The 24017-nt window shown below is 37.0% G+C and overlaps 1 protein-coding gene across 1 annotated transcript; it reads left to right on the top strand.

The window, feature by feature from the left end:
• Positions 1-716: 716 nt before the first annotated feature.
• LOC149553561 (transcription termination factor MTERF8, chloroplastic-like) lies at positions 717-2234 on the top strand. The gene has a single exon (XM_089788966.1). It carries the CDS (start codon positions 741-743, stop codon positions 2004-2006), a length of 1266 nt encoding a protein of 421 aa, XP_089645092.1. The 5' UTR covers positions 717-740; the 3' UTR covers positions 2007-2234.
• The last annotated feature ends 21783 nt before the right edge of the window (positions 2235-24017 follow it).

The raw sequence follows: 24017 nt of genomic DNA, 5'->3' as shown, positions 1-24017 counted from the left end.
CATGTTTCTATCGTTGTAGTCTAATCAAGAAGACCTTGGATATTTTTGTCATCACAGTATAAATATTTGCATGTGTAATTGGTAAAATCTCTAGAATTACGATCCCTTAACTAGTGCTGGAGAGATTATAAACCAGTGAAAGATTAGATGCCAGAATTACTTTGATTAAACCAAACACATAATTTGTTGGAAAAGGAGATTAGGTACAGTAGGCAAAGCAACTTAACTATTTGTTAAATTGAAATATTCCAAAATTAGTTGGGGAAAAGAGAGAAATTAAGTGAAATGTTCAATTCAGCTATGTTATGTTGAGGGGCCACAAAATGATAAAGAAAAGTGAAAGTGAGATAATACACAAGAGTAAATAATTTTTTAGTCTTGCTAAGTTATTAACAATTGTGAGAAATTAGGCAAGAACCTATAGTACAACATAAATTGTGAGCCTTTCATTTATTTTCAACATTTTGATAGATTATAAAATGTTAATACAAAAATTTGACACAATTTTTTGAGAAAAAAGTTATAAAATAATTTAAAGCTGTCTTTAATAATGGAGACCATACATAAACATATTTTTGATTTCCATGTTGAATAATAACTAAAAACAATCTTAGTAGTTTGAGTACTAGTATATATATTAATTATAATCTTTCTATGCATTCTTTCAATTATGGTAAAAAAAAACTTATTTATCAATTGAAAAACCGACCATATAAGTTTGACCATCGCTCTCTCTACAAATGCTCGAATATCTTAGCATCCAAAGTTTTCTTATTCAAACCCTAACATACTTGTTTGTTGTTGCAGGAGCAGCTTCCATGAACACTTCGTTATTCCGTAAAACATTCCTTATTGCAGAAGCAAAATTGTTCGATGGGTTCCATCTGAGTAATGTCTTCTCAACCCTCGCCATTACTGATGCCCCTTTCCAGACCCTCTTTTCACACTTCGCCTCCACCAAACTCAACATGTCTGAGGCCGACATCACTCGCATTTTCAAATCATACCCCCCCTTGCAAAGGCTTCAAACCCTCGAAAACGTCGAGCAGGTTATTCATTTGTTAAAACGATACGACTGCACTGAATTCCAAATTACCAATATAATGAGGGCTCGGCCCGAAATCATCTCGTATAGTGCAGAAAGAATATTGGAGCCTAAGATCAAGTTGCTAGAAGAATTTGTAGAGGGCGGAACCCTGACGAAGCTCTTGACGCTGAACCCACACTTGTTAATCTGCAGCCTCAAGAACGACCTTCTTCCCAAGATGAAGTTTCTAAAGAATGTATATCAGTCCCAGGATGGCCTCGGTAAAGCCCTGCTGCGAGTACCAAGGCTTCTCACTCATAGCCTGGAGAAGACCCTTAAGCCCTCGTTTGCATTCTGGAAGGGATGGGGTTTTTCTGGGACGGAATTACAAAACTTCTTACAGCTACATCCGGCTGTTCTCTTACGCACTTCTTTATCGCCTGCACAAGTTGATTTAATTCACAAGATTGGCGTCGACAAAGGAAGCAGATCATCGAAATATATTGTCAGTTTTGTAACAGTAAGTCGCATGGAGACGTTAGTTGCCAAAATACAGAATCTCAAAAGCTGTGGGCTCTCAGCTGAGGAGACCTGGCAAGTATTTAGGGTTAGTCCTACAGTAATTAAGTGCTCCAAGGAAAGCATTAGTGCAAAGATGAACTTTGTAGTTAATAACATGGAGCTCCCTGCAAATTTTGTGGTGAAACACACGTTCCTGTTAAGATGTAGTTTGGAAAAGAAAATAATGCCGAGGTTTCTAGTTTGGCAGAAAATCAAATCCATCAATGACCCCGGTCTTCCTCTTTATAGGGTATTGGTGATGCCAGAGGCAAACTTTGTTAACAAGGTTATAAAAAGTCACCCTGAATCTAAAACGCTGTTGACATTTTATGAAAATGCCGTCTCTAATGCTTCCAACAGAAAAAAGAGTTGGACCAAACCTTCATTTGGTTTGAGACGGGGAGAACCAGGACTATAAAACCGCAACAAAACTATTGTCCTCTCCATGTGGGTGCTTGTTGTGAGCATTTTGCGTTTCTGGAGGGCCTACATCAATATTCCATCTGTCATGCACTCTGTCCAATTGCTCGTCCTGTAAGTTATGCATTGTAATGAAGATTTTCGTTAAAGTCGGCTAATTGTCGACACTGCAGTGATTCAATTTGTTTTAATTTATGCAAATTTAATAGCTACAAGTTTTGTTGAATCCGAGTGATTTCGAAAACAGCGTTCATCATTTTCGAAATGGGAACTACGCCAAAGCCCAGTTCGGACAAGTTTTCCAGGCCCAAGTGTGTAGGAATAGTAATTTTGGTTTTCTAGTGAGTTCGAACTTCGTGCTAAAACTTAAAAAGTCATAAACTACTTAGAAAAATTCATGAAAATTAGTATGTCAGAACTATAGCTTCTTATATTTAGAGTGATTTTCATCTGCAAATTAGAGGACATCAAACCATAGGTAACAAGGGCTGCAATGCAGCAATAGTCCCTTCCAAAAGCAAGAAATACATCAAAAAGTTTTTTCTTTATCAGATTATCTACATCACTAAACCCATATGACTTCTTTCATCAGTATATGTATGACAAACAAGTTCATCAGTATATGTATAACAAACAGCAATGGAATTCGAGTTGATTTATTTAGCCTCACTCTTTCTATGTATACTTTTGCAAATTGTATCAATTTTTTTTATAGTTTTACCTTAAAGAATATTGCATTTAGAACTAATCTTGTATCAAACCCAGACGAGACTGTTCACCGGCATATATGCATGACTAACAGCAATTCGAGTTGATACTTATGTCAGTCGTAACAAAATGTTTTTGCTTTGCCAACATGAAACATTGCATTTAGAGCTACTTTTATATCAAACCCACATGGCTGTGTTCATTACCCTGTTCACCAGCATATGCATGATTAACAGCACAATTCGAGTTGATACTTATGTCAGTTGTAACTGTTGGAATATTTAATACGGCAGTTGATGTTTGCCCTTGGAGCCAAACGCCCACCTACCACCTGACGACCAGCAGAACAGACAGAAAACATAAATTTGGTAGGTGAGATTTTTGAATTTGGACGTTGAGGGAGAAAGATATGACAAAAAAGGAATGTTTATTCATTCTTTCAGCGAGTTCAAGCAGATCAAGCAGATCAGAGAGAAGTTGCAGAGCTGAGCAGAGAAGGAAGAAGGAAAGAAGTTTGTGCCTGCAGTTGCACGTGCTTCCCTTGTTCACTCTGTTAAGTTTGTCATTGTTAGATTCATCCTGTTGAAGCAGTGATTGCTCCAGGCACCATTGTATGCAGCCATTAGAGCTGCAAGTTTAAAAGTTTATTGAAGTTTGAAGTATTATCAATTTAGGGTTATTTTAGGGTTTTCTGGTTGAAGCCGAATGCTCCCAGATTTTGTAATAGTTTAAATCTCAGTTGAATAGAAAAGAAAGTAGGCATACTTGAATCTATTGTTCTTCCTCTTCTATTCATTACATTTGAGAAACTTGGTTGAAAGGTTAAAGCTCGGCTCTCTGGTTTTTAATCGTGAAAGCATTCACGTTAGATTGTTTCTAAGTTATAAATTTTATTAGTTGGAGCCGACCTTACTCGGCATCCATTGTTTTCTTTGAGTGCCGAGCTAACTCAGCATCTACTACATTTTCCTTTGTGTGCCGAGCTCACTCGGCACCTGTTGCTCGTCACTCGGCACCCTCAAGTGCCGAGCAACCTATCACTCGGCACCATCAAGTGCCGAGCAAAATTGGCATTCGGCACCTTCTTGTGCCGAGCACTTTTCAAGTGCTGAGTAAAGTTTTTTCAGTTAGGGTTGTGAGTATTAAATTAATTTTTTAATACATATTTCTCACATGGTATCAGAGCTTTGAGGCCTCACATCCAAAGTGAGTTAGGGCATTTGTTTTTTTGGGATATTTGACATGGCAAGAGATGCAGGAAAGATATGGCAGCAGCCACCATCATTTAATGGGCAAAATTATGATACATGGGCAAAGAAGATGAAGACCATAATGGTTGCAAATGATTCGTGGGAGTTTGTAGTTAATGGGTTCAATGATGTGACAGACCGAACTCAGTATGCTGCTCTCACAAATGCACAGAAGACTCATTTGAAGGAGTCAAGGAGGAAGGATGCTAAGGCATTAAGCCTTATTGAAGGAGTAATGACAGAAACAGTATTCCCAAAGATTGTAGCAGCAAATTATGCAAAGGAAGCATGGGATATCCTTGAGACGAACTTCAAGGGGACTGATAAAGTCCGTACTGTAAAGCTACAAAATATAAGGAGAGAGTATGAGAACCTTCAGATGAAGGAAAATGAATCAGTTGCAGACTTCAGTTCAAGAACCTCCAATGTGAATAACCAACTGAAGTCAAATGGAGAAGACTATCGAGAGCAGAGGATAGTGGAAAAGATATTGAGGAGTTTACCTCATAAATATGACAATTTGGTCATGACCATAGAAGAGGCAAAAGACCTCACTGTTTTGACAATGGATGAGTTGATGGGTACACTTCAAACCCATGAGCATAGAATCAATAGATCTACTTCTTCATCTTTCCAAGAGCAAGCATTCAAGGCTCTTTCAAATCCAAGAGGAAGGGGGAGAGGAAGAAATGGCTCAGGCAAAAACTCCAGAGGCAGAGGCCGAGGTAATGGAGGACAAAAAAATGCTGCAGCAGAAAGCTCAAGAAGAGTAGATGGAGCAAGTAGCTCACAAAATACTTCAAGAGGAGGTAAGAAAAACTACAACTCAAATAAGAGTAATTTAGAATGCTACTACTATCATAAATATGGGCATTATGCAAGTGAATGCTGGAAGAAGCAAAGAGATCAGTCAGGACAAGCAAATGTGGCTAACGTGAATATGGGAAGTGAAAACACTGCTTTCATCATGTGTAATGTTGGTGAAGAAGGAAGCCCTGAGGTTTGGTACCTCGACAGTGGATTTAGCAACCACATGAGTGGCAATGAAACTTTGTTTTCAATCATTGACAAGAGTTTCAAATCAGAAATTAAGATGGGTAACAATGGAACCCTATCAGTTGTGGGCAAAAGATCTATTATGGTCTGCACCAAGAAAAGTGAGAAGAAGGAAATACAAAATGTGTGTTTCGCCCCTGGTATGAAGCACAATTTGATGAGCATTGGTCAGCTCATTCCAAATGGATACAAAGTGCTGATGGAGAATGACAAGTTTGTCATTCATGAAAAGGATGGGAGCAAGAACCTACTTGCAACAGTTCAAATGACAAAGAACATAATGTTTCCCTTGAGGATAGAGACATGTTTCTCATCTCAAGTTAGTGCTGCACCTCCCACTCAATCAGCTCTAAGGAGTGTGATTGAATACCCTTCACGGTTGTGGCATCTCAGGTATGGTCATCTTGGCTATGCTGGTTTAAATTTATTGTCAAATAAAAGAATGGTAGATGGTTTGCCACGTGTAGAAAATTCTTGTGACAAGTGTGAGGCTTGTATTTTGGGTAAGCAACATAGGCTTTCCTTTAATTCTGAAAATTTTAGGATGGCTAGATATCCATTAGAATTAGTGCATACGGACCTAGTCGGTCCTATGCAAGTTACTTCCATTGGGGGGAGTACTTATTTCATGACATTCATTGATGATTTCAGTCGTAGGACATGGGTGTATTTCTTAAAGAATAAATCTGAAGCATTTGATAAATTTGTAGAATTTAAAGCCCAGGCTGAAAGAGAATGTGGACTCTATATCAAGGTCCTAAGATCAGATAGAGGAGGGGAGTATACCTCCAATTATTTTGTAAAATTTTGCAGGAAACATGGCATAAAGAAAGAGCTCATAGCCAGCTATACACGACAACATAATGGAGTGGCTGAAAGAAAGAACAGGACCATTGTTGAAATGGCAAGGAGCATGATGAAAGAGAAAGGTCTCCCAACTGAATTTTGGGGAGAGGTTGTGGCAACAACAGTTTACCTAATTAATAGGTGTCCTACAAAGGCAGTCCGTGACAAAATTCCAATGGAAGCATGGTCACGAGGAAGATGGACAGTTGAACACCTAAGGGTGTTTGGATGTGTTGCATATGCACATGTGCCTAAAGAGCAAAGGCAGAAATTGGATGACAAAGGTGTGAAGTGCATCTTCACAGAGTACAACTCAGAATCAAAGGCATACAGATTGTATGACCCATTGAACAACAAGATGACTCTTTCAAGACATGTGGAATTTCTTAAAAATCAATCTTGGTATGGTCCAACTGATGAGTCACCAAACACTTCAAGTAAAGTGCCAATTATGAGTGAAGAAGACACTAATGAACAACAAGAAGGAGCAAATAGAAGAAAAGGCAAGCAGGTTCAGTCATTGCCGAGCTCCTCTAGGCATGACCGAGTGTTAGTGCCGAGTACTAGTGAAGACCGAGCTGGTCGGCAATGCAGCAGCAGTGAAGATTCTAATCCCGCACTCTCCTCCCTGTTACCAAGAAAGACCAAGAGTCTTAGGGAGATATACCAAGATGAAAGGTATGAAGGTTATGATGAGAGTGTTAATTTTGCATTATTTTCTCATAGTGATCCAATATATTTTGAAGAAGCTATTAAGGAGAAGAAATGGTGTAAGGCCATGGATGAGGAAATAGATGCTATAGAAAGAAATGAGACATGGGAGCTAACTGAATTGCCTCCCAAGAAGCATGTGATTGGAGTGAAATGGGTCTACAAGACCAAATGCAATGCTGAAGGCAAGATTGATAGGCATAAGGCAAGGCTGGTAGTCAAGGGCTACAAACAGCAGTATGGAAGAGACTATGATGAGACATATGCCCCTGTTGCAAGAATGGAAACCGTGCGTGCTGTCATAGCAATTGCAGCCCAACACAAATGGAAGGTATTTCAAATGGATGTGAAGTCCGCCTTCCTAAATAGTGTATTGAAAGAAGAAGTGTATGTGGAGCAGCCACCTGGTTATGAAGTTGCAGGTGAAGAGAACAAAGTATATAGATTGAAGAGAGCTCTTTATGGGCTCAAGCAAGCTCCACCGGCATGGTACAGTAGGATTGACTCATACTTGATGAGCAATGGCTTTAGCAAAAGCAATGGTGAGCCCACTCTTTACATCAAGGCAGCAGATGGTAATGTACTGATTATTGTCTTGTATGTAGATGATTTGATTTTTACTGGTAATGATAAGGCTCTAATTGGTGAGTTTAAAGAGGCCATGAAAAGTGAATTTGAAATGACAGACTTAGGTCTCTTGAAATACTTTCTAGGCATAGAAGTAAAACAAATGCATGATGGCATCTTCATCTCTCAAGAAAAGTATGCAAGGCAGATCTTGGAGAGATTTAAAATGCAGAATAGTAAGGCAGCCCCCACACCAACAGCAGTAGGTTTGAAGTTGAGCAAGGAAGACTCTAGCAAAAGAGTAGATCCAACATTATACAAGAGTATGGTTGGAAGTCTAATGTATTTGACTGCAACTCGGCCAGACCTAATGCATGCAGTAAGTTTGATTTCCAGATTTATGGAAACCCCAAAGGATTCCCATTGGCAAGCGGGAAAAAGGATCCTAAGGTTTGTGAAAGGTACCAAGGGATTTGAAATTTTGTATATTGCAAATGATGATTTCAAGTTGGTTGGTTACACGGATAGTGATTGGGCTGGAAGTTTAGATGATAGGAAAAGCACTTCTGGTTACATGTTTCATATGGGATCGGGTGCAATTTCATGGGATCCAAGAAGCAACCTATTGTTGCTCAATCTACAGCAGAGGCTGAATACATTGCAGCAAATGCAGTAGCATGACAAACAATTTGGCTAAGGAGGATCTTGACAGATTTGAATGAAAGGCAAGAGGATGGAACCACAATTTATTGCGACAACATCTCATCAATTGCATTGTCCAAGAATCCAGTCTTCTATGGGAGAAGCAAACACATAGAGATCAGATATCACTTCATCAGAGAGCTGGTGGAGAATGGAGATATCAAGATGGATTTTTGCAAGTCTGAGCAGTAGCTAGCAGACATATTTACTAAGCCTTTAGGCATTGGAATTTTTGTACACCTAAGAGAGTGTCTTGGTGTAGTTGATGTGGATCAGTTGTGATCCTTGTTTTGTTTGGCTCGGGACAAAGGGGGAGTGTTGGAATATTTAATACGGTAGTTGACATTTGCCCCTGGAGCCAAACGCTCACCTACCACCTGACGACCAGCAAAACAAACAGAAAACATAAATTTGGTAGGTGAGATTTTTGAATTTGGATGTTGAGGGGGAAAGATATGACAAAAAAGGAATGTTTATTCATTCATTCAGCGAGTTCAAGCAGATCAAGCAGATCAGAGAGAAGTTGCAAAGCTAAGCAGAGAAGGAAGAAGGAAAGAAGTTTGTGCCTGCAGTTGCACGTGCTTCCCTTGTTCACTCTATAAGTTTTCCATTGTTAGATTCGTCCTGTTGAAGCAGTGATTGCTCCAGGCACCATTGTATGCAGCCATTAGAGCTGCAAGTTTAAAAGTTTATTGAAGTTTGAAGTATTATCAATTTAGGGTTTTCTGGTTGAAGCCGAATGCTCCCAGATTTTGTAATAGTTTAAATCTCAATTGAATAGAAAAGAAAGTAGGCATACTTGAATCTATTGTTCTTCCTCTTCTATTCATTGCATTTGAGAAACTTGGTTGAAAGGTTAAAGCTCGGCTCTCTGGTTTTTAATCGTGAAAGCATTCACATTAGATTATTTCTAAATTATAAATTTTATTAGTTGGAGCCGACCTTACTCGGCATCCATTGTCTTCTTTGAGTGCCGAGCTAACTCAGCATCTACTACATTTTCCTTTGTGTGCCGAGCTAACTCGTCATCTACTACATTTTCCTTTGTGTGCCGAGCTCACTCGGCACCTGTTGCCTGTCACTCGGCAACCTCAAGTGCCAAGCAACCTGTCACTCGGCACCATCAAGTGCCGAGCAAAACTGGCACTCGGCACCTTCTTGTGCCGAGCACTTTTCAAGTGCCGAGTAAAGTTTTTTCAGTTAGGGTTGTGAGTATTAAATTAATTTTTTAATATATATTTCTCACAGTAACAAAATGATTTTGCTTTACCTACATTGAACATTGCATTTAGAGCTACTTTTATATCAAACCCACATGGTTGTGTTCATTACCCTGTTCACCAGCATATGCATGATTAACAGCAATGGAATTTGAGTTGATTTATTAAGCTATACTCTCTTTATATATACTTTTGTCCAGCATAAGCTTTACTAGCATATGCATGACCAATATCAGTGGAATTTGAGTTGATTTATTCAACCCCACTCTTCTGCATAAGCTTTTGTCACTTACAGGTCAAGCTTGTTTCTGGCTTTACCATATGTTCATTCTACTTTTGTCAGTTGTAAGGTCAAGCTTGTTCAGGCTTCACTAGCTGTTCATTCTAATCTTGTATATAACAAGGAACTTGGAGTGTAATGGAAAAATCTTGTTTCCGACTTTATTTGCTGTTCATTGTAATTTCGTATATAATAAGGAAACCTATATATATATATATATATATATATATATATATATATATATATATATACAGAATGGAGAGTTCAAAGATATTTATTAACTAGGAAGGACTAAAATATTAAGACGCTTGTTGCCAACTTTACTATATGTTCATTCTAATTGTGTGTATAATGGAATTTTGACTTGACTTATTTTGCCTTACTCTTTCTATATTTTCTTTTGTCAACCGTATGTACATTCTAACTTTGTAGATAATGGAACTTGAGCTGATAATTCAGCCTCACTCTTACACTTTCTAGATGTGCTTTTGTCATTTGTAGGTCAAGCTTGTTTTTGAATTACCACGTGTTAATTTTGTATATAACAAGGAAATTGAAATTTAATGGAAAAAAATCAATAAACATATCTAATTTTGTGCATAGCAAGGAAATAGCATGGAAAATGAAGTTTAATGAAAAAAATCAATAGATATATCAAGCCTATATAGAAGTGTTAGGACAGAGGTATTTATTCTGGACATTGCAGAAATTATCGCCATTGATGCAAGAATGACCATGTATATATATGAATGAACGCCTCTAAATCGATCTCCAGTTGGCCTTGCAGTTTTGGCGCCAAGAATAGGATCAGACCTATTAACTACAGGTTACATGAATCACCCAAATCGGGCCAGACCCAAATGAGGATGGATATGACAAAGTTAATTAGCAACATGGCTTGGGCTGACAGACCAATTAGCCAATAGGTGTACTAGTTCGGTTGTAGAAGAGATTTAACCTAGCTACAGATGAACAAGAGGAAATACAAATTGAAATGCATCGGCAAATATAATCCTGCTGCTGAGCATCGTGATTGAATCGATTAGATTATATGCCCAACAAATAGCCAGGCTTGCAGAGACTAGATTGCTGAGATCCCTGCCTTGCAAGGATGAACGATGTAGAATGCAATAAATGGATAATTTTAACAAGAGTTGGATTCAACAAGATGACAAAATTTGAGTCAGCTTGAATTCTTTCAAATTCATATGCGCCCACTAATCCTCTACTATGCAGGGTAAATTTAATGAGTTGGGCTTGAATTCAAAACTATAATAATGCGAGAAACACTGAAAGGAGAAGCAAACATTCTATCTATCTACTTATTTGAGGAAAATAAGGTACACTGTACATTAGTTTAGTGGTGATAAATTAATCAGCACTGTATACAATGTATATATTAGATTCTAAGATGTAAATCTGAAGACATAAATACATTAGAAGACTTCATAGGCTGCAGAAGACCCTAAATCCCTCGTTTGCATAGCCTGCAGAAGACCCTGAAATCCCTCTGCCATGCTCTGTGTCTAATTACTCTTCCTGTGTATCATTCTAATTCTATACGGACTTTTTTACGGTGAGCTAATTGCAGCAATTTCAATGCGCTGCAATTAGTGAATATTTAATAGTAATAAATCTTTTTGCATCTGAGAGTCCCCAATCTTGCTGTTTGAATTGTAATTATGTAATTAATAGAATTGTAATTATGTAATTTTGTAATTTAATAGAAATGTTTGGCGTCAATATTTAAGAGAATTGTTTGACAGACAAGTTTCCCAGACCCCAAACATCTGTTGAAATTGTAATTTTGTGTTTGGAGTCCATTTTTGCAAAGATGTAATTAGTTATTAGTTAGAAGTCATAAATATATATAAAATTGACACAGCACTCTCCAGAACCATTGGTTTTAACTTACGATTCAGAAAACTGTATTGTGTAAGAAATGGGATATTTATGGACTAAATTGAAATTGATATCAGAAATCAGAACTACAGATCATCCGGGAACTCTAGAACAAAATGCAAACTTCTTAATGTTTAGCGGCAAGAGAAATTTACTCAATTCAATGAATCTGAGGTTGATGATAGATTAAGCAAATTATTGTGTTTTAAAAGAAACTGTTGCTGCTAAACAAATGAATACTGAAAATGAAGATGACCGTTTCATGGTTTAGGCTTTAGAGTCTTTAATAATAATGTTTTGGCTTTGTAAAACAAGTTCAGCATGATATTTATTGAGACTCGGGAATGTTCTACAAAAGAACGGAAATGTGGAAGGCTCTGCATTATTCTATAAACTTTGTGGTTTGACTGAGTGAAGGCAGCAAAACTTGTCGCTGCTGGTTAAAATTGGAACCTTGCAAGTCTACCCAGATGCACAAAGTCGATATTAGGTTTTAAGCAAGCTGACAATTTTCATGGCTGATATGTCTATTACTATATTAACAATGGAATTTAGTTATGCTTTGTCCATTATCTTACATCCTCCAGCCTATATACATGTTGGTAAACAGATTTGTCACTAAAGAAATTAGCCAAACGGAGTGTGTGACAAACCGTTCACAATAGTTGGATAGGCCCTTGGTATCCAGCCTTCCTCTGCGTTTAGAGGGGCAGCTCCCTTGTAAGATAAAATTTTAGATTTTTCAATACAGATAAATAAAACTTAGAAAAGAGAAAGGAAAACCATTGATAGCGAATGCACCACACGCCTTCAACGTTTTCATAAAAAATGATGTAACCATTAATGAGAGCAATCAAAGACAACGCTTGAGAACTTTCACCAACACAATGCTAATTCAACCATTCATGAATACTCACACCATACCATGGAAATACTCATAAAATGAACCAACACTCAACAATTCAGACCTCTAGAAAGAGAACGTCAAATGTACTTCTTTTATTTCCTTGCACCAAGAAAGTAAGAAATAACTGATTACACAAAAACAACAATTGTACATACTTTCCAAAAATTTCTTTGTGATCAGAGCATAAGTGTTCACTGTATCCAGGTCCATAAAAAGTCCCTTATTACATTGATTTTTAGGAATTTATAGCCAATCCAGATTAACCAACTTTTCGGGTTCGTAACCACGTACAAAGTTAGGATTTGGACATTGGGAATGTATTTCACAACCGACTCCAATTTTTATGAAGTCAAAGCATGGCATCTTAACTTCAGTTACAATAAGTTACACATGTCAATTTTCAATACAAGGCAATCCTAACTTTGTTTCTCAGAATTTCATTAAGTGAAGATTGATTTCCATTTCTTCCACTCAATGGATATGCTTAACACATCCTCGACAATCATTTATTTTGGATAGGTGTAACGTATTCTTTTTGTCAAATTGTGAGGCCTATGCCTTGATCGCATATACTGGCAAATAGACTCCATTTTTGTATGGATGTCATTCTGTTGTATGTATCCACATAATCACACATTCATTGAATCTGCAAAATCTTAGAAAGTTTCAATTAAACCTTGAGTGTCAAAGGTATCAAGCTTCTTTGCTCTGACTTTAGATGAAGCACTAAGCACTTTGTAAAATAGTTCACATGCCTTGTCTGCTTGTTCCATACTATGTGTGTATGTTTACCAGGGCAGTTGCATCGCCAACATTTGGCAAAATTCTTACCTTGATTCTGTAATGAATGTCCAAAGCTCTCATTTTGGCATAGACAGGGGGCATGCTGGCAAAGATTGTAGGGTCTGGCTTTACTGTGAATTACATTGGACCAACTAACATGCCATTGTAGGTGTCCACAAACTGTCCACAGGCCTTGCCTATAGTTCCATTAATGTTGTGGTTAGAGAACTAAGATGTAATTTGCCAAGCAAGTCAGTCGTCTTGTATATGGCTGACCACCATTCTTGCTACCGCATTGCTCAAGATTGGCTGTGAATGAAATTACGCTCATGTATGGTGTATGGTGCCTACGTTTCTCATGCCTAATATTATGTCAAACAATTCACGCACTTGGTCTATGTCTTTTGAAGCCGCAGATCTGTCTTGCATGGGATGGCTGAGAAATGTCTATTTCAAATAGTGCACTGATCATCATTAAAAATCTTCTTTTGTTTCTCACATTCATTATTACTTCCAACAATTTGCATGGTTACTGTGGCTGTGGTGAGTGGAGAAGTGGAAAGACAATTTGTCAAACAAATCATCTACTGGCCGTCCACCATTTTGGCTGCCACTTTGCTTAAGACCAGTTTGAATGGAATAGCGCACCTGTTTTGTATTTGTTCTTACTTCAAACAAAAACCCACGTGTCTGGTCATGCTTGCCAAAGATACATATCAATAAAGAGGACCTTAATGAGATGACTCACGTGACTGGTCATACCTGCAGTTTCTATGAACTTGGGAATATTTAATCAAACAGTACATATGCTTGGACTTGTGTGGGTTGGCTGAGTAACAAGTATCCCAAACAATACACCATTATCATTTAAAATCTGCCACTCTCCTCATGTTGGTTATTCCTTCAAGTAACTCACGATGCTAACTTATTTGTCAAACCACAGATCTTGACTTGTATGGACGTCTGAACAATATGTATTTCAAACAACGCACTGTTATCACTTATATTTCCTGGCATCTTTCAAGTTTGTCATTCCTTCAAACAAATCATGTGCTTGGTCTGATGTCTATTTGCAATACACAAAGTTGTATTGTCTATGGAATAACTCCAAATGACTCACATGCCTGATCATGCCTGTCAAAGCCGTAGATCTTGACTTGAGTTGGACGGCTAATTAACATGTATTTCTGAAGTAGCATATCAAAATAGTTTAGCATCTTGAAACCACAGTTCGTGCTGCCCTAACTTGGTATTGCTTTCAAATTGACCTCCAATGAAACAACACACCTGAATTACTCTAAACATGGTGAACTTTATTTCCAGCCGGCAGTTGTTTTCAAGTTGAAGTTTGGGTTGGGAGGTTCAGGTTAGGATTAGGTTAAAAAGTTGGAGTACGGGGAGAGAGAATATGGCTAGTACGTGGAGAGAGAAAAATTGAGAAGAGAGAGAGAGTGAAAACCCAAACCAAAACCTTAACCCGTACTTCTCTCTAAAGGTTTTAGTACGTGGAGAGAGAAAAGTACGTGGAGAGAGAAAAGTTGGAAAGGGGAATGAAACTCTAACTCAAACCCCGTACTTCTCTCTAAAAGTTTTAGTACGTGGAGAGAGAAAAGTACGAAGAGAGAGAAAGTTTGATTTTTCTTTTGAGGATTAATTTCTCTCTTTCTAATTAATTAACATAATTAAACTCTCTGTAAAATGTCTAGGTAACAGCTGGCTCTATCTGGGGACAAGGACTGTGCAGGACGCGGAATGAACCCAGAGTTAAGAAATGACAGTGCTTTATCACAAGGGCATAGAATCACACCAAAAGGAGGTAAATCCAGGAAAAAGGGACTAAGCACAACAAAAACGGGAACACAACCGAACTGAAAAGAAAAGAAGGCACAACAAAAACTCCTAGCTAAGATATGTACAAGGCAGGTGACCCTACCTCCACTGACTCAAAGTATAATCATGCAAATCCATTCACTGGCTGGGGAAAATAGATACCATGGCGTGCTAACATGTGGCAACTTTCAAGTTCCTATGCACTCAAGTATAAGTTCTCTCTTTGAATTCCAATTCTGAGATTCTTAGCATGCCTCACATCACTCGATAAAGGAATGTATCCAAATAACCATGTCTCATCAAAAATCTCTAACTTCGGAATCAACTTAGCTTCATGTTGCATGTCATTGATGACTTCATTTTGAAAGAATTGGAGGATAAGGCTCTCCAGTTCCTGAATGCATTTATGATATTTTTCTCTATTTGACAAGCCCTGTACTTGAAATTCTAGTGATTGGTCATCATGAATTCCTGAACTTATTTTTGGCACCAGACACTCTTCCTTTTCCACGGGAATGATTTTGTTTGTATTCTCTATGAAATTACTCCAATATGAACACACATCCTTGTCACATTGAATCTTCCCATGATGTATTTCTTCCTTTTCTCCCATTAGATTGCTCAAAGGAGAAACAATCATCTTTTCCATTTTGGTGCACATATCCTCTAATGAATCTATCCGATTAGGAGAATTGATCATCAATTGATATTGATGTAAGGGAAATTCTTTTAAAAGAGCATCATCATCTATACCGTTGTCTCCACATTTTTCAATCATTAGATCACAACATATTTCTTCAAGGCTAAGCACTTCTCTAGTGCGAGATACCATCCCAATGTTTTCTTCATTGTAGTTTTCACTTGTGAACTTAAATGCTTCAAATTCAGGTTTCATGCATGAGGAAGAGTGAGATTTTGATGTGTCATCTCCTCTTACTTGAAACTTATCTTTTATTTCCATGTCTACTGTACTTGTCATTAAATATTCATCAATGTTTACGCAAGCTTGGTGCATTAATTTTTCTTGATGACCGTCTTCACAAAATGGGAAAACTTCATATTCCACTTGCATGTAACTTGGAAGGGGATCTCTTGACAACTCATCATCTTTCTCTTGAAAATGATCTTCTACTCTTGTGATGATCATTCCACTTTCTAAAAACTCCTCAACATCCGCAAAAGTAAAGACTTCAATCTCAGGAGTTAATGGAGATGTCTGCAAGATTTCACTTGAGGTTATTTCTTCACCAGTGGTGGTAGAAGATTCTGAAAAATATTCTAAAGAGTTGACTTCATCAATAGAGGCCTCATCATTAATGATTAGGGGTGAATTAATAGGAAGGTCTTCTCCACAGAGAAAGTCATCATCTGAAGCATTTAGGCACCAAGTAGGAATAAAAGTAGTATGAAATTCACCTTGATCCACATTTCCCCCATCTTTAATCATATCTTCTGTAATTCCTTGAGAAATATTTGATATTTCTTTTCCCTTCTCATTAGGATCGAGATGATTGAATACGTTCTCCTGTTTTACATTACTAGACCCTTCTCCCATAGACACCATTTCTTGACCATTTCCTTGATTAGACATAGAATCCTCATCTTCTTTCACGCATGAAGATTTAGCTGAGACATTTGGATCTGGTGATGTTCTCTCATAAAGAAAATAATTCTTGCATGGGTCTTCTTTCTCAAGTTCTCGTAGTTTTTGAAGTAAAGAAGGATGTACTTTGTCAGGATCTAAGCATGCATTGTTGTAGAAGCTTTTTAAAAACTCAACTTGATTAGGATCAATGGAAGCATGATTTTGATGAGCAATAGGGGTAGGCTTTAGGCTACTCTTCCGACAACCATTATCCATTCTCAATTCACATGAATTATTTTTTTGATCAAGTTCTTCGTTATGCTCACGTATGGAACTTCTTTCTAAAGATGAATTTGTCTTGTGAGAGAAAAATTGATAATCTTTACCATCTTCTTCTTCTATCTTTTGCAAAGTTTGAAACAAAGATGGATGGATCTTTTCTGGATCTAGTTTTCGCCCACCATAGAAACTCTTCAAGAAGCTAGCCTGCTTAGGATCAATGAAAATCTGATTTTGTTGGGAGACAGGGGAATGAGAGACATTCCCATTATTTTTCATTGCCGATTTAGATGAAGCACATTTTTCAGCAAGGCCTTCTTTATCTTTATATGTTGAATCTCTTTCCAAGAAGGATTCTTGATAATGAGAAAGAAACCCATATTCTTTTCTATCATCTTCTTCGATCTTTTGAAAAATTTACAGCAAGGATGAACCATTCTTGGATCTAGCTTTCTGCCACCATAAAAGTTCTTCAAGAAATCTACCTGTAAAGGCTCATTAGGAATTGGTTTCTTTGGATAGGAAAAATATTCCTCATCAGAGTCACTGTCGCTATCACTTTCCACTTTCCCTTTGTACCAAACCATGCTTTAAATTTGAAACCTCAGATAGAGTCGCCAATATTCAATCTTCTAAATAGGGTCGCCAACCTTCATTCAAGGGAAGGTACCTTCATTAGCCAAGTTACTGATTGTTATTTACTTGACCTTGGATGTGACCAAGATTTTGCCTATTTCTTCTTGGAATGACCACTATTCTTTCAATAACTACAACGTTCTGACCAATAGGGGCTCTTCGCAAGATTTCTCTGAACTCTTCTTCTTCTTCTTGAACTTGATTCACTTGGTGGTATTTCTGTACACTTCGCCTACACCTCCAGGCTAAAGTGTTCAAGTCTGAGATGATATCTTCCTGGGTGTCTTGGAAGCCGAGGTTTGGTTGGAGAATAGGAAAAATATTCTCATGCGAAAGCACCATTGTGCTTCATTACAGGGGACTGTCAATCTTTCTTGTTCAGTATCCCCAGTGGAGTCGCCAAAAATCTGTTGGTAAACAGATTTGTCACTAAAGAAATTAGCCCAATAGAGTGTGTGACAAACCGTTCACAACAGTTGGATAGGCCCTTGGTATCCGGCCTTCCTCTGTGTTTAGAGGGGCAGCTCCCTTGTAAGATAAAATTTTAGATTTTTCAATACAAATAAATAAAATTTAGAAAAGAGAAAGGAAAACCATTGATAGCGAATGCACCACACGCCTTCAACGTTTTCATAAAAAATGATGTAACCATTAATGAGAGCAATCAAGGACTACACTTGAGAACTTTCACCAACACAATGCTAATTCAACCATTCATGAATACTCACACCATACCATGGAAATACTCATAAAATGAACCAACACTCAAAAATTCAGACCTTTAGAAAGAGAACGTCAAATGTACTTCTTTTATTTCCTTGCACCAAGAAAGTAAGAAATAACTAATTACACAAAAACAACAATTGTACATACTTTCCAAAAATTGCTTTGTGATCAAAGCATAAGTGTTCCCTGTATCCAGGTCCAAAAAAAGTCCCTTATTACATTGATTTTTAGGAATTTATAGCCAGTCCAAATTAACCAACTTTTCGGGTTCGTAACCACCTACAAAGTTAGGATTTGGACATTGGGAATGTATTTCACAATCGACTCCAATTTTTATGAAGTCAAAGCATGGCATCTTAACTTCAGTTACAATAAGTTACACATGTCAATTTTCAATACAAGGCAATCCTAACTTTGTTTCTCAGAATTTCATTAAGTGAAGATTGATTTCCATTTCTTCCACTCAATGGATATGCTTAACACATCCTCGACAATCATTTATTTTGGATAGGTGTAACTTATTCTTTTTGTCAAATTGTGAGGCATATGCCTTGATCGCATATACTGGCAAATAGACTCCATTTTTGTATGGATGTCATTCTGTTGTATGTATCCACATAATCACACATTCATTGAATCTGCAAAATCTTAGAAAGTTTCAATTAAACCTTGAGTGTCAAAGGTATCAAGCTTCTTTGCTCTGACTTTAGATGAAGCACTAAGCACTTTGTAAAATAGTTCACATGCCTTGTCTGCTTATTCCATACTATGTGTGTATGTTTACCAGGGCAGTTGCATCACCAACATCTGGCAAAATTCTTACCTTGATTCTGTAATGAATGTCCAAAGCTCTCATTTTAGCATAGACAGGGGGCATGCTGGCAAAGATTGTAGAGTCTGGCTTTACTGTGAATTACATTGGACCAACTAACATGCCGTTGTAGGTGTCCACAAACTGTCCACAGGCCTTGCCTATAGTTCCATTAATGCTGTGGTTAGAGAACTGAGATGTAATTTGCCAAGCAAGTCAGTCGTCTTGTATATGGTTGACCACCATTCTTGCTACCGCATTGCTCAAGACTGGCTGTGAATGAAATTACGCTCATGTATGGTGTATGGTGCCTACGTTTCTCATGCCTAATATTATGTCAAACAATTCATGCACTTGGTCTATGTCTTTTGAAGCCGCAGATCTGTCTTGCATGGGATGGTTGAGAAATGTCTATTTCAAATAGTGCACTGATCATCATTAAAAATCTTTTTTTTTTTTCTCACATTCATTATTACTTCCAACAATTTGCATGGTTACTGTGGCTGTGGTGAGTGGAGAAGTGGAAAGACAATTTGTCAAACAAATCATCTACTGGTCGTCCACCATTCTGGCTGCCACTTTGCTTAAGACTAGTTTGAATGGAATAGCGCACCTGTTTTGTATTTGTTCTTACTTCAAACAAAAACTCACGTGTCTGTTCATGCTTGCCAAAGATACATATCAATAAAGAGGACCTTAATGAGATGACTCACGTGACTGGGCATACCTGTAGTTTCTATGAACTTGGGAATATTTAATCAAACAGTACATATGCTTGGACTTGCGTGGGTTGGCTGAGTAACAAGTATCCCAAACAATACACCATTATCATTTAAAATCTGCCACTCTCCTCATGTTGGTTATTCCTTCAAGTAACTCACGATGCTAACTTATTTGTCAAACCGTAGATCTTGACTTGTATGGACGTCTGAACAATATTTCAAACAACGCACTGTTATCACTTATATTTCCTGGTGTCTTTCAAGTTTGTCATTCCTTCAAACAAATCATGTGCTTGGTCTGATGTCTATTTGCAATACACAAAGTTGTATTGTCTATGGAATAACTCCAAATGACTCACATGCCTGATCATGCCTGTCAAAGCCGTAGATCTTGACTAGAGTTGGACGGCTAATTAACATGTATTTCTGAAGTAGCATATCAAAATAGTTTAGCATCTTGAAACCACAGTTCGTGCTGCTCTAACTTGGTATTGCTTTCAAATTGACCTCCAATGAAACAACACACTTGAATTACTCTAAACATGGTGAACTTTATTTCCAGCGGGCAGTTGTTTTCAAGTTGAAGTTTGGGTTGGGAGGTTCAGGTTAGGATTAGGTTAAAAAGTTGGAGTACGAGGAGAGAGAATATGGCTAGTACGTGGAGAGAAAAATTGAAAAGAGAGAGAGAGTGAAAACCCAAACCAAAACCTTAACCCATACTTCTCTCTAAAGGTTTTAGTACGTGGAGAGAGAAAAGTTGGAAAGGGGAATGAAACTCTAACTCAAACCCCGTACTTCTCTCTAAAAGTTTTAGTACGTGGAGAGAGAAAAGTACGGAGAGAGAGAAAGTTTGATTTTTCTTTTGAGGATTAATTTCTCTCTTTCTAATTAATTAACATAATTAAACTCTCTGTAAAATGTCTGGGTAACAATACACAAATGTTATTTAAGGCATGCTTCTAAACCATGGTCCAGTCCCAGGTTACTTTCCATGACTTCTTGCATGCATCTTACCATTATCGAGTTGTATTTTGTCCACCAAGTAATATATTTGAAAATCAACATTCATGCACACAAAGAAATAGTATAATTTGAAATGGACGTGTCAATGCAAAACAAATAGGAAAATGTTGAAAGTTTTTTTTTCTGCTAGCGCATTACAAATGTAAGGATTGAAATTGTACATGTAACATTTGTTAGTATTGTGTTAAATGGTAGACAAGCCGTAATAATTTGGTTAATTTTTATCTTTATTTTGGTTTTGATGTTTATTTATTTTTATGTAATTCATTTATTCATTTAATTATATATACAATATATATAGAAATAAAATTTTTTTGTTATTCATATAATGATTATATAAATATATAATCATTGAACTAGAGTCCCTGCCTTAAGTGAGGGTTAAGTGAGGATTTGAGAAAAGATAAAATGAATGGAAGTTATTGTTTACAAATAGTTTAATTTTAAATATTTGATCTTCCTTATTTTGCCCTTTTAATGTATAATTACAAATCATAGTAGAAAAATATTATTATCTTTCTATTTAGTATTAAAAATTATAATTGTTTTTCACATTATATACATTAAAATCATTTATTTATATATCCTTGCCCAAAAAATAAAATGTAAATTTTAACTTGAATCCTATATCTAACACTTATCACAAACTTAGGTAATTAAGAAAAGAGTCAACTAACTATATGTGATTATAGTTCTTTTTAATTTTGTATTTGTCTTATAGTTTTATTATTTTTTATATGTTCATTAATATCTTATCATTAAATAATTTTAGTAATTAATGAAATTAAATATAATTTAAAAATAGATAAATAAAATTGACATAAATCTTTAAAAGAAAGAAAAACAAAATTATTTTTTAAAATTAAATTTATAGTAAAAAACTCAACTCATTTTAATCATAGTAAAGTCAATTTGTTTTAACTACCAATAGACAAAAGTAACTTAAATTCTATTAAAAAAAATTAAACACTTAAAATAAAAATTAATTCTTAATACAAAACTGAAATCTTAAAGATTTTTATAATAAGGATAATTTTATCTATAAAGACGATTTTAGCTCATCAAGTCACGAATGTACTTGTAATACCATACTTTTTGCACTATCCAGGGCAACAATGAATTGAAGTTGACTGGTTCTTTAATATGTTTTAGGTATAATCTTCCAAATCTTCTAGTTCCTTCTTGGTTCTTCCTTTTGTCTATGTGTTTTGCTTCTAACATGATTTATGACAAGTAGTTGAAGCAGTGTCCGACGTATAGTAAATTCAGTCTCATCTATTTCTTTTTTCTGCATTTTCTGATTTTAAAAATTGAATTAACTCCCAACAAATTAGGCTCTGACCAATGAGAAAATTAGAATTTGTTTCTCACAATTGATTTTAAAAATAAATCTTTTAAAACTTTAGCTTGTTGCACTTAGATTTGCTCATTAAAGCTAATGCAAAACCTTAGTTCACTTATTCTTCTACGGTGATTATAGTAAAAGTTAGATTTATTTATTTTTACACTTTGTTTGAGTGCAATCACCTCATCTACCTTTACGATGTGGGTGTGCATCTATCAAGAGGGTAATTGATGATTCCCTTAGAATAGCACATGCAACATTTTAATTTTTTATGTAATATAATATGTTTAGATATAAATTAAAATTGAATTAAATAAAAGTTTGTCATGAACAACATTATACCTAATTTTTTTAAATGTTTATTTTTAAATATCATTTAGGTTTTTGATACAAGTATTTTGTATCCAAATACTTGTTTTTGATATTAAAATCAACCAAAAACAAGAGGGTTGGCCCTCAATTTATAACCATGGTAAGATCATGTTGCTCATTTTTGCGCCCCGCCAATATTCAAATTTTAAATGCTTACCCACCAACGACTAGTTCCCAGAGTTAATGTTATTTTAATGCCTGAGAAACATCAAATTTTTTTAAAAAAAATCAAACTTATGATATGTTTCGGCCGGCCTGCATCCTATCCCGTCATTGGATCTTCTCAGGATCTACGACCCTCGCTACGTTGCCAAGAAAAGCTGCTCGATAGATATGCATAGCGACTTAGCGAGTGCTTGCCACGTGGATCGGCGGGCCCAATTTGGCAATGGTGGTTTTTTGTTTTTTCGGCATTGAGTTTGGATAAAGTCACCGGCGCTCGCTACCTCGCTACTAGAAAATTCAAACAGATCGTCGTTAGCGACATAGCGAGTCACCATGAAATGAGTGTTTGGTGGGACCTCATGCGACGTGGATGCTCAGGAGGGATTCTGACCATCAGATCAATGCAAAATCAACAGTTCTCGTTAACTCGCTATGGAAAGATGCTCAAAAGATATATATAGCGAGATAGCGATTCGTTGCCACGTGTCTTGTGGGGCCAAGTTTTTTTCCATAAGCCACAAGGTGGACCTCGAACCAATGATGCGCCAAGAATGAGTGTACAGATTAATGACACGTTGGTAGTTGGTTGATTTCTCATTGGCTAGGGCGATGACAGTGCAAAAAGTGGGCCAGTCCCTTCAATGCATCTTTCACTATCGTCAGATCAACATGGATCAAAGGTCCTCGTTAGCTCGATATGGGAAGATGCACGTTGTTTAGGTATAGCGAGTTAACGACCTGGCGACATGTGGATTGTGGGTCCTATTTTCCTTGGTGGGCCGCAAAAGCAAGAACTTACTGGACAAGTCAGAGAAAGGCCAAGTTTCTATTGGTCAACACACGGACAGAGTGGGTGTATCTTCAGGACCGTCGGATGGTGGAAGATCGATGTTTCTCGCTAGGTCATTATGGAAAGATGCTCGATCTTTAGCTATAGCGACATAGCGAGGATTTCCCATGTATCCTTAGAGTTCTGTGGGTCCAGTTGAGGCAGTAACGATTAGATGCAACAGGCGATTAGTGTAACGTCGCGGTCAAGATTCTTTGAGAAAAGTTGGTGCAGTTAGTGAAGGAAGGAATGGTCAACCATGTAAGACCTGTGAGGTGGCAGAATGGAATGAACTGATTGGCCCACGTGGCTCATCCCAGTGCCAAGATAGATTGACTAAGTTAACTTACTGATTCACGAACTAGGAACAAAGGAAATCAAGGTTTTTTGTGAATCCGATCTTCATGATCAATCCTAACCACCAGGAAATGAATGCTAAACGCGGGAGAGCACTCCACCGCCTTCGGTGATCCATCTACCTAGTTAGAGCATAGTTATGGCACCGTTTTTGTCTTCTCGAGACATTATTTGACACAGAAGATTAGATATCATTGTCCTAGATCTGTATCCATGATCAGATTTTCCCCATGATTGTTCTCTGCAAGACTTCAATGCAGTGGTTGAGGAGTAACTACAATTAGAGGACATCTCAGTTATGCCTGCACTATAAAGGCAGATTTTGTAAATTTTGAAAGGGTCGAAACATTCTCTGTTGTTCTCTGTAATTGCTCTGCAACTCCAGTGTAAAATTCTC

The sequence above is a fragment of the Cupressus sempervirens genome, chromosome 6 (assembly GCF_028749045.1).
Source record: "Cupressus sempervirens isolate cs-2001-9-10 chromosome 6, ASM2874904v1, whole genome shotgun sequence".
NCBI lineage: Eukaryota > Viridiplantae > Streptophyta > Pinopsida > Cupressales > Cupressaceae > Cupressus > Cupressus sempervirens.
This window is presented reverse-complemented; position numbering and strand designations above follow the sequence as displayed.

Coding starts and splice junctions, on each gene's coding strand:
- LOC149553561 (XM_089788966.1), top strand. CDS start 741: ATGCTCGAATATCTTAGCATCCAAAGTTTTCTTATTCAAACCCTAACA.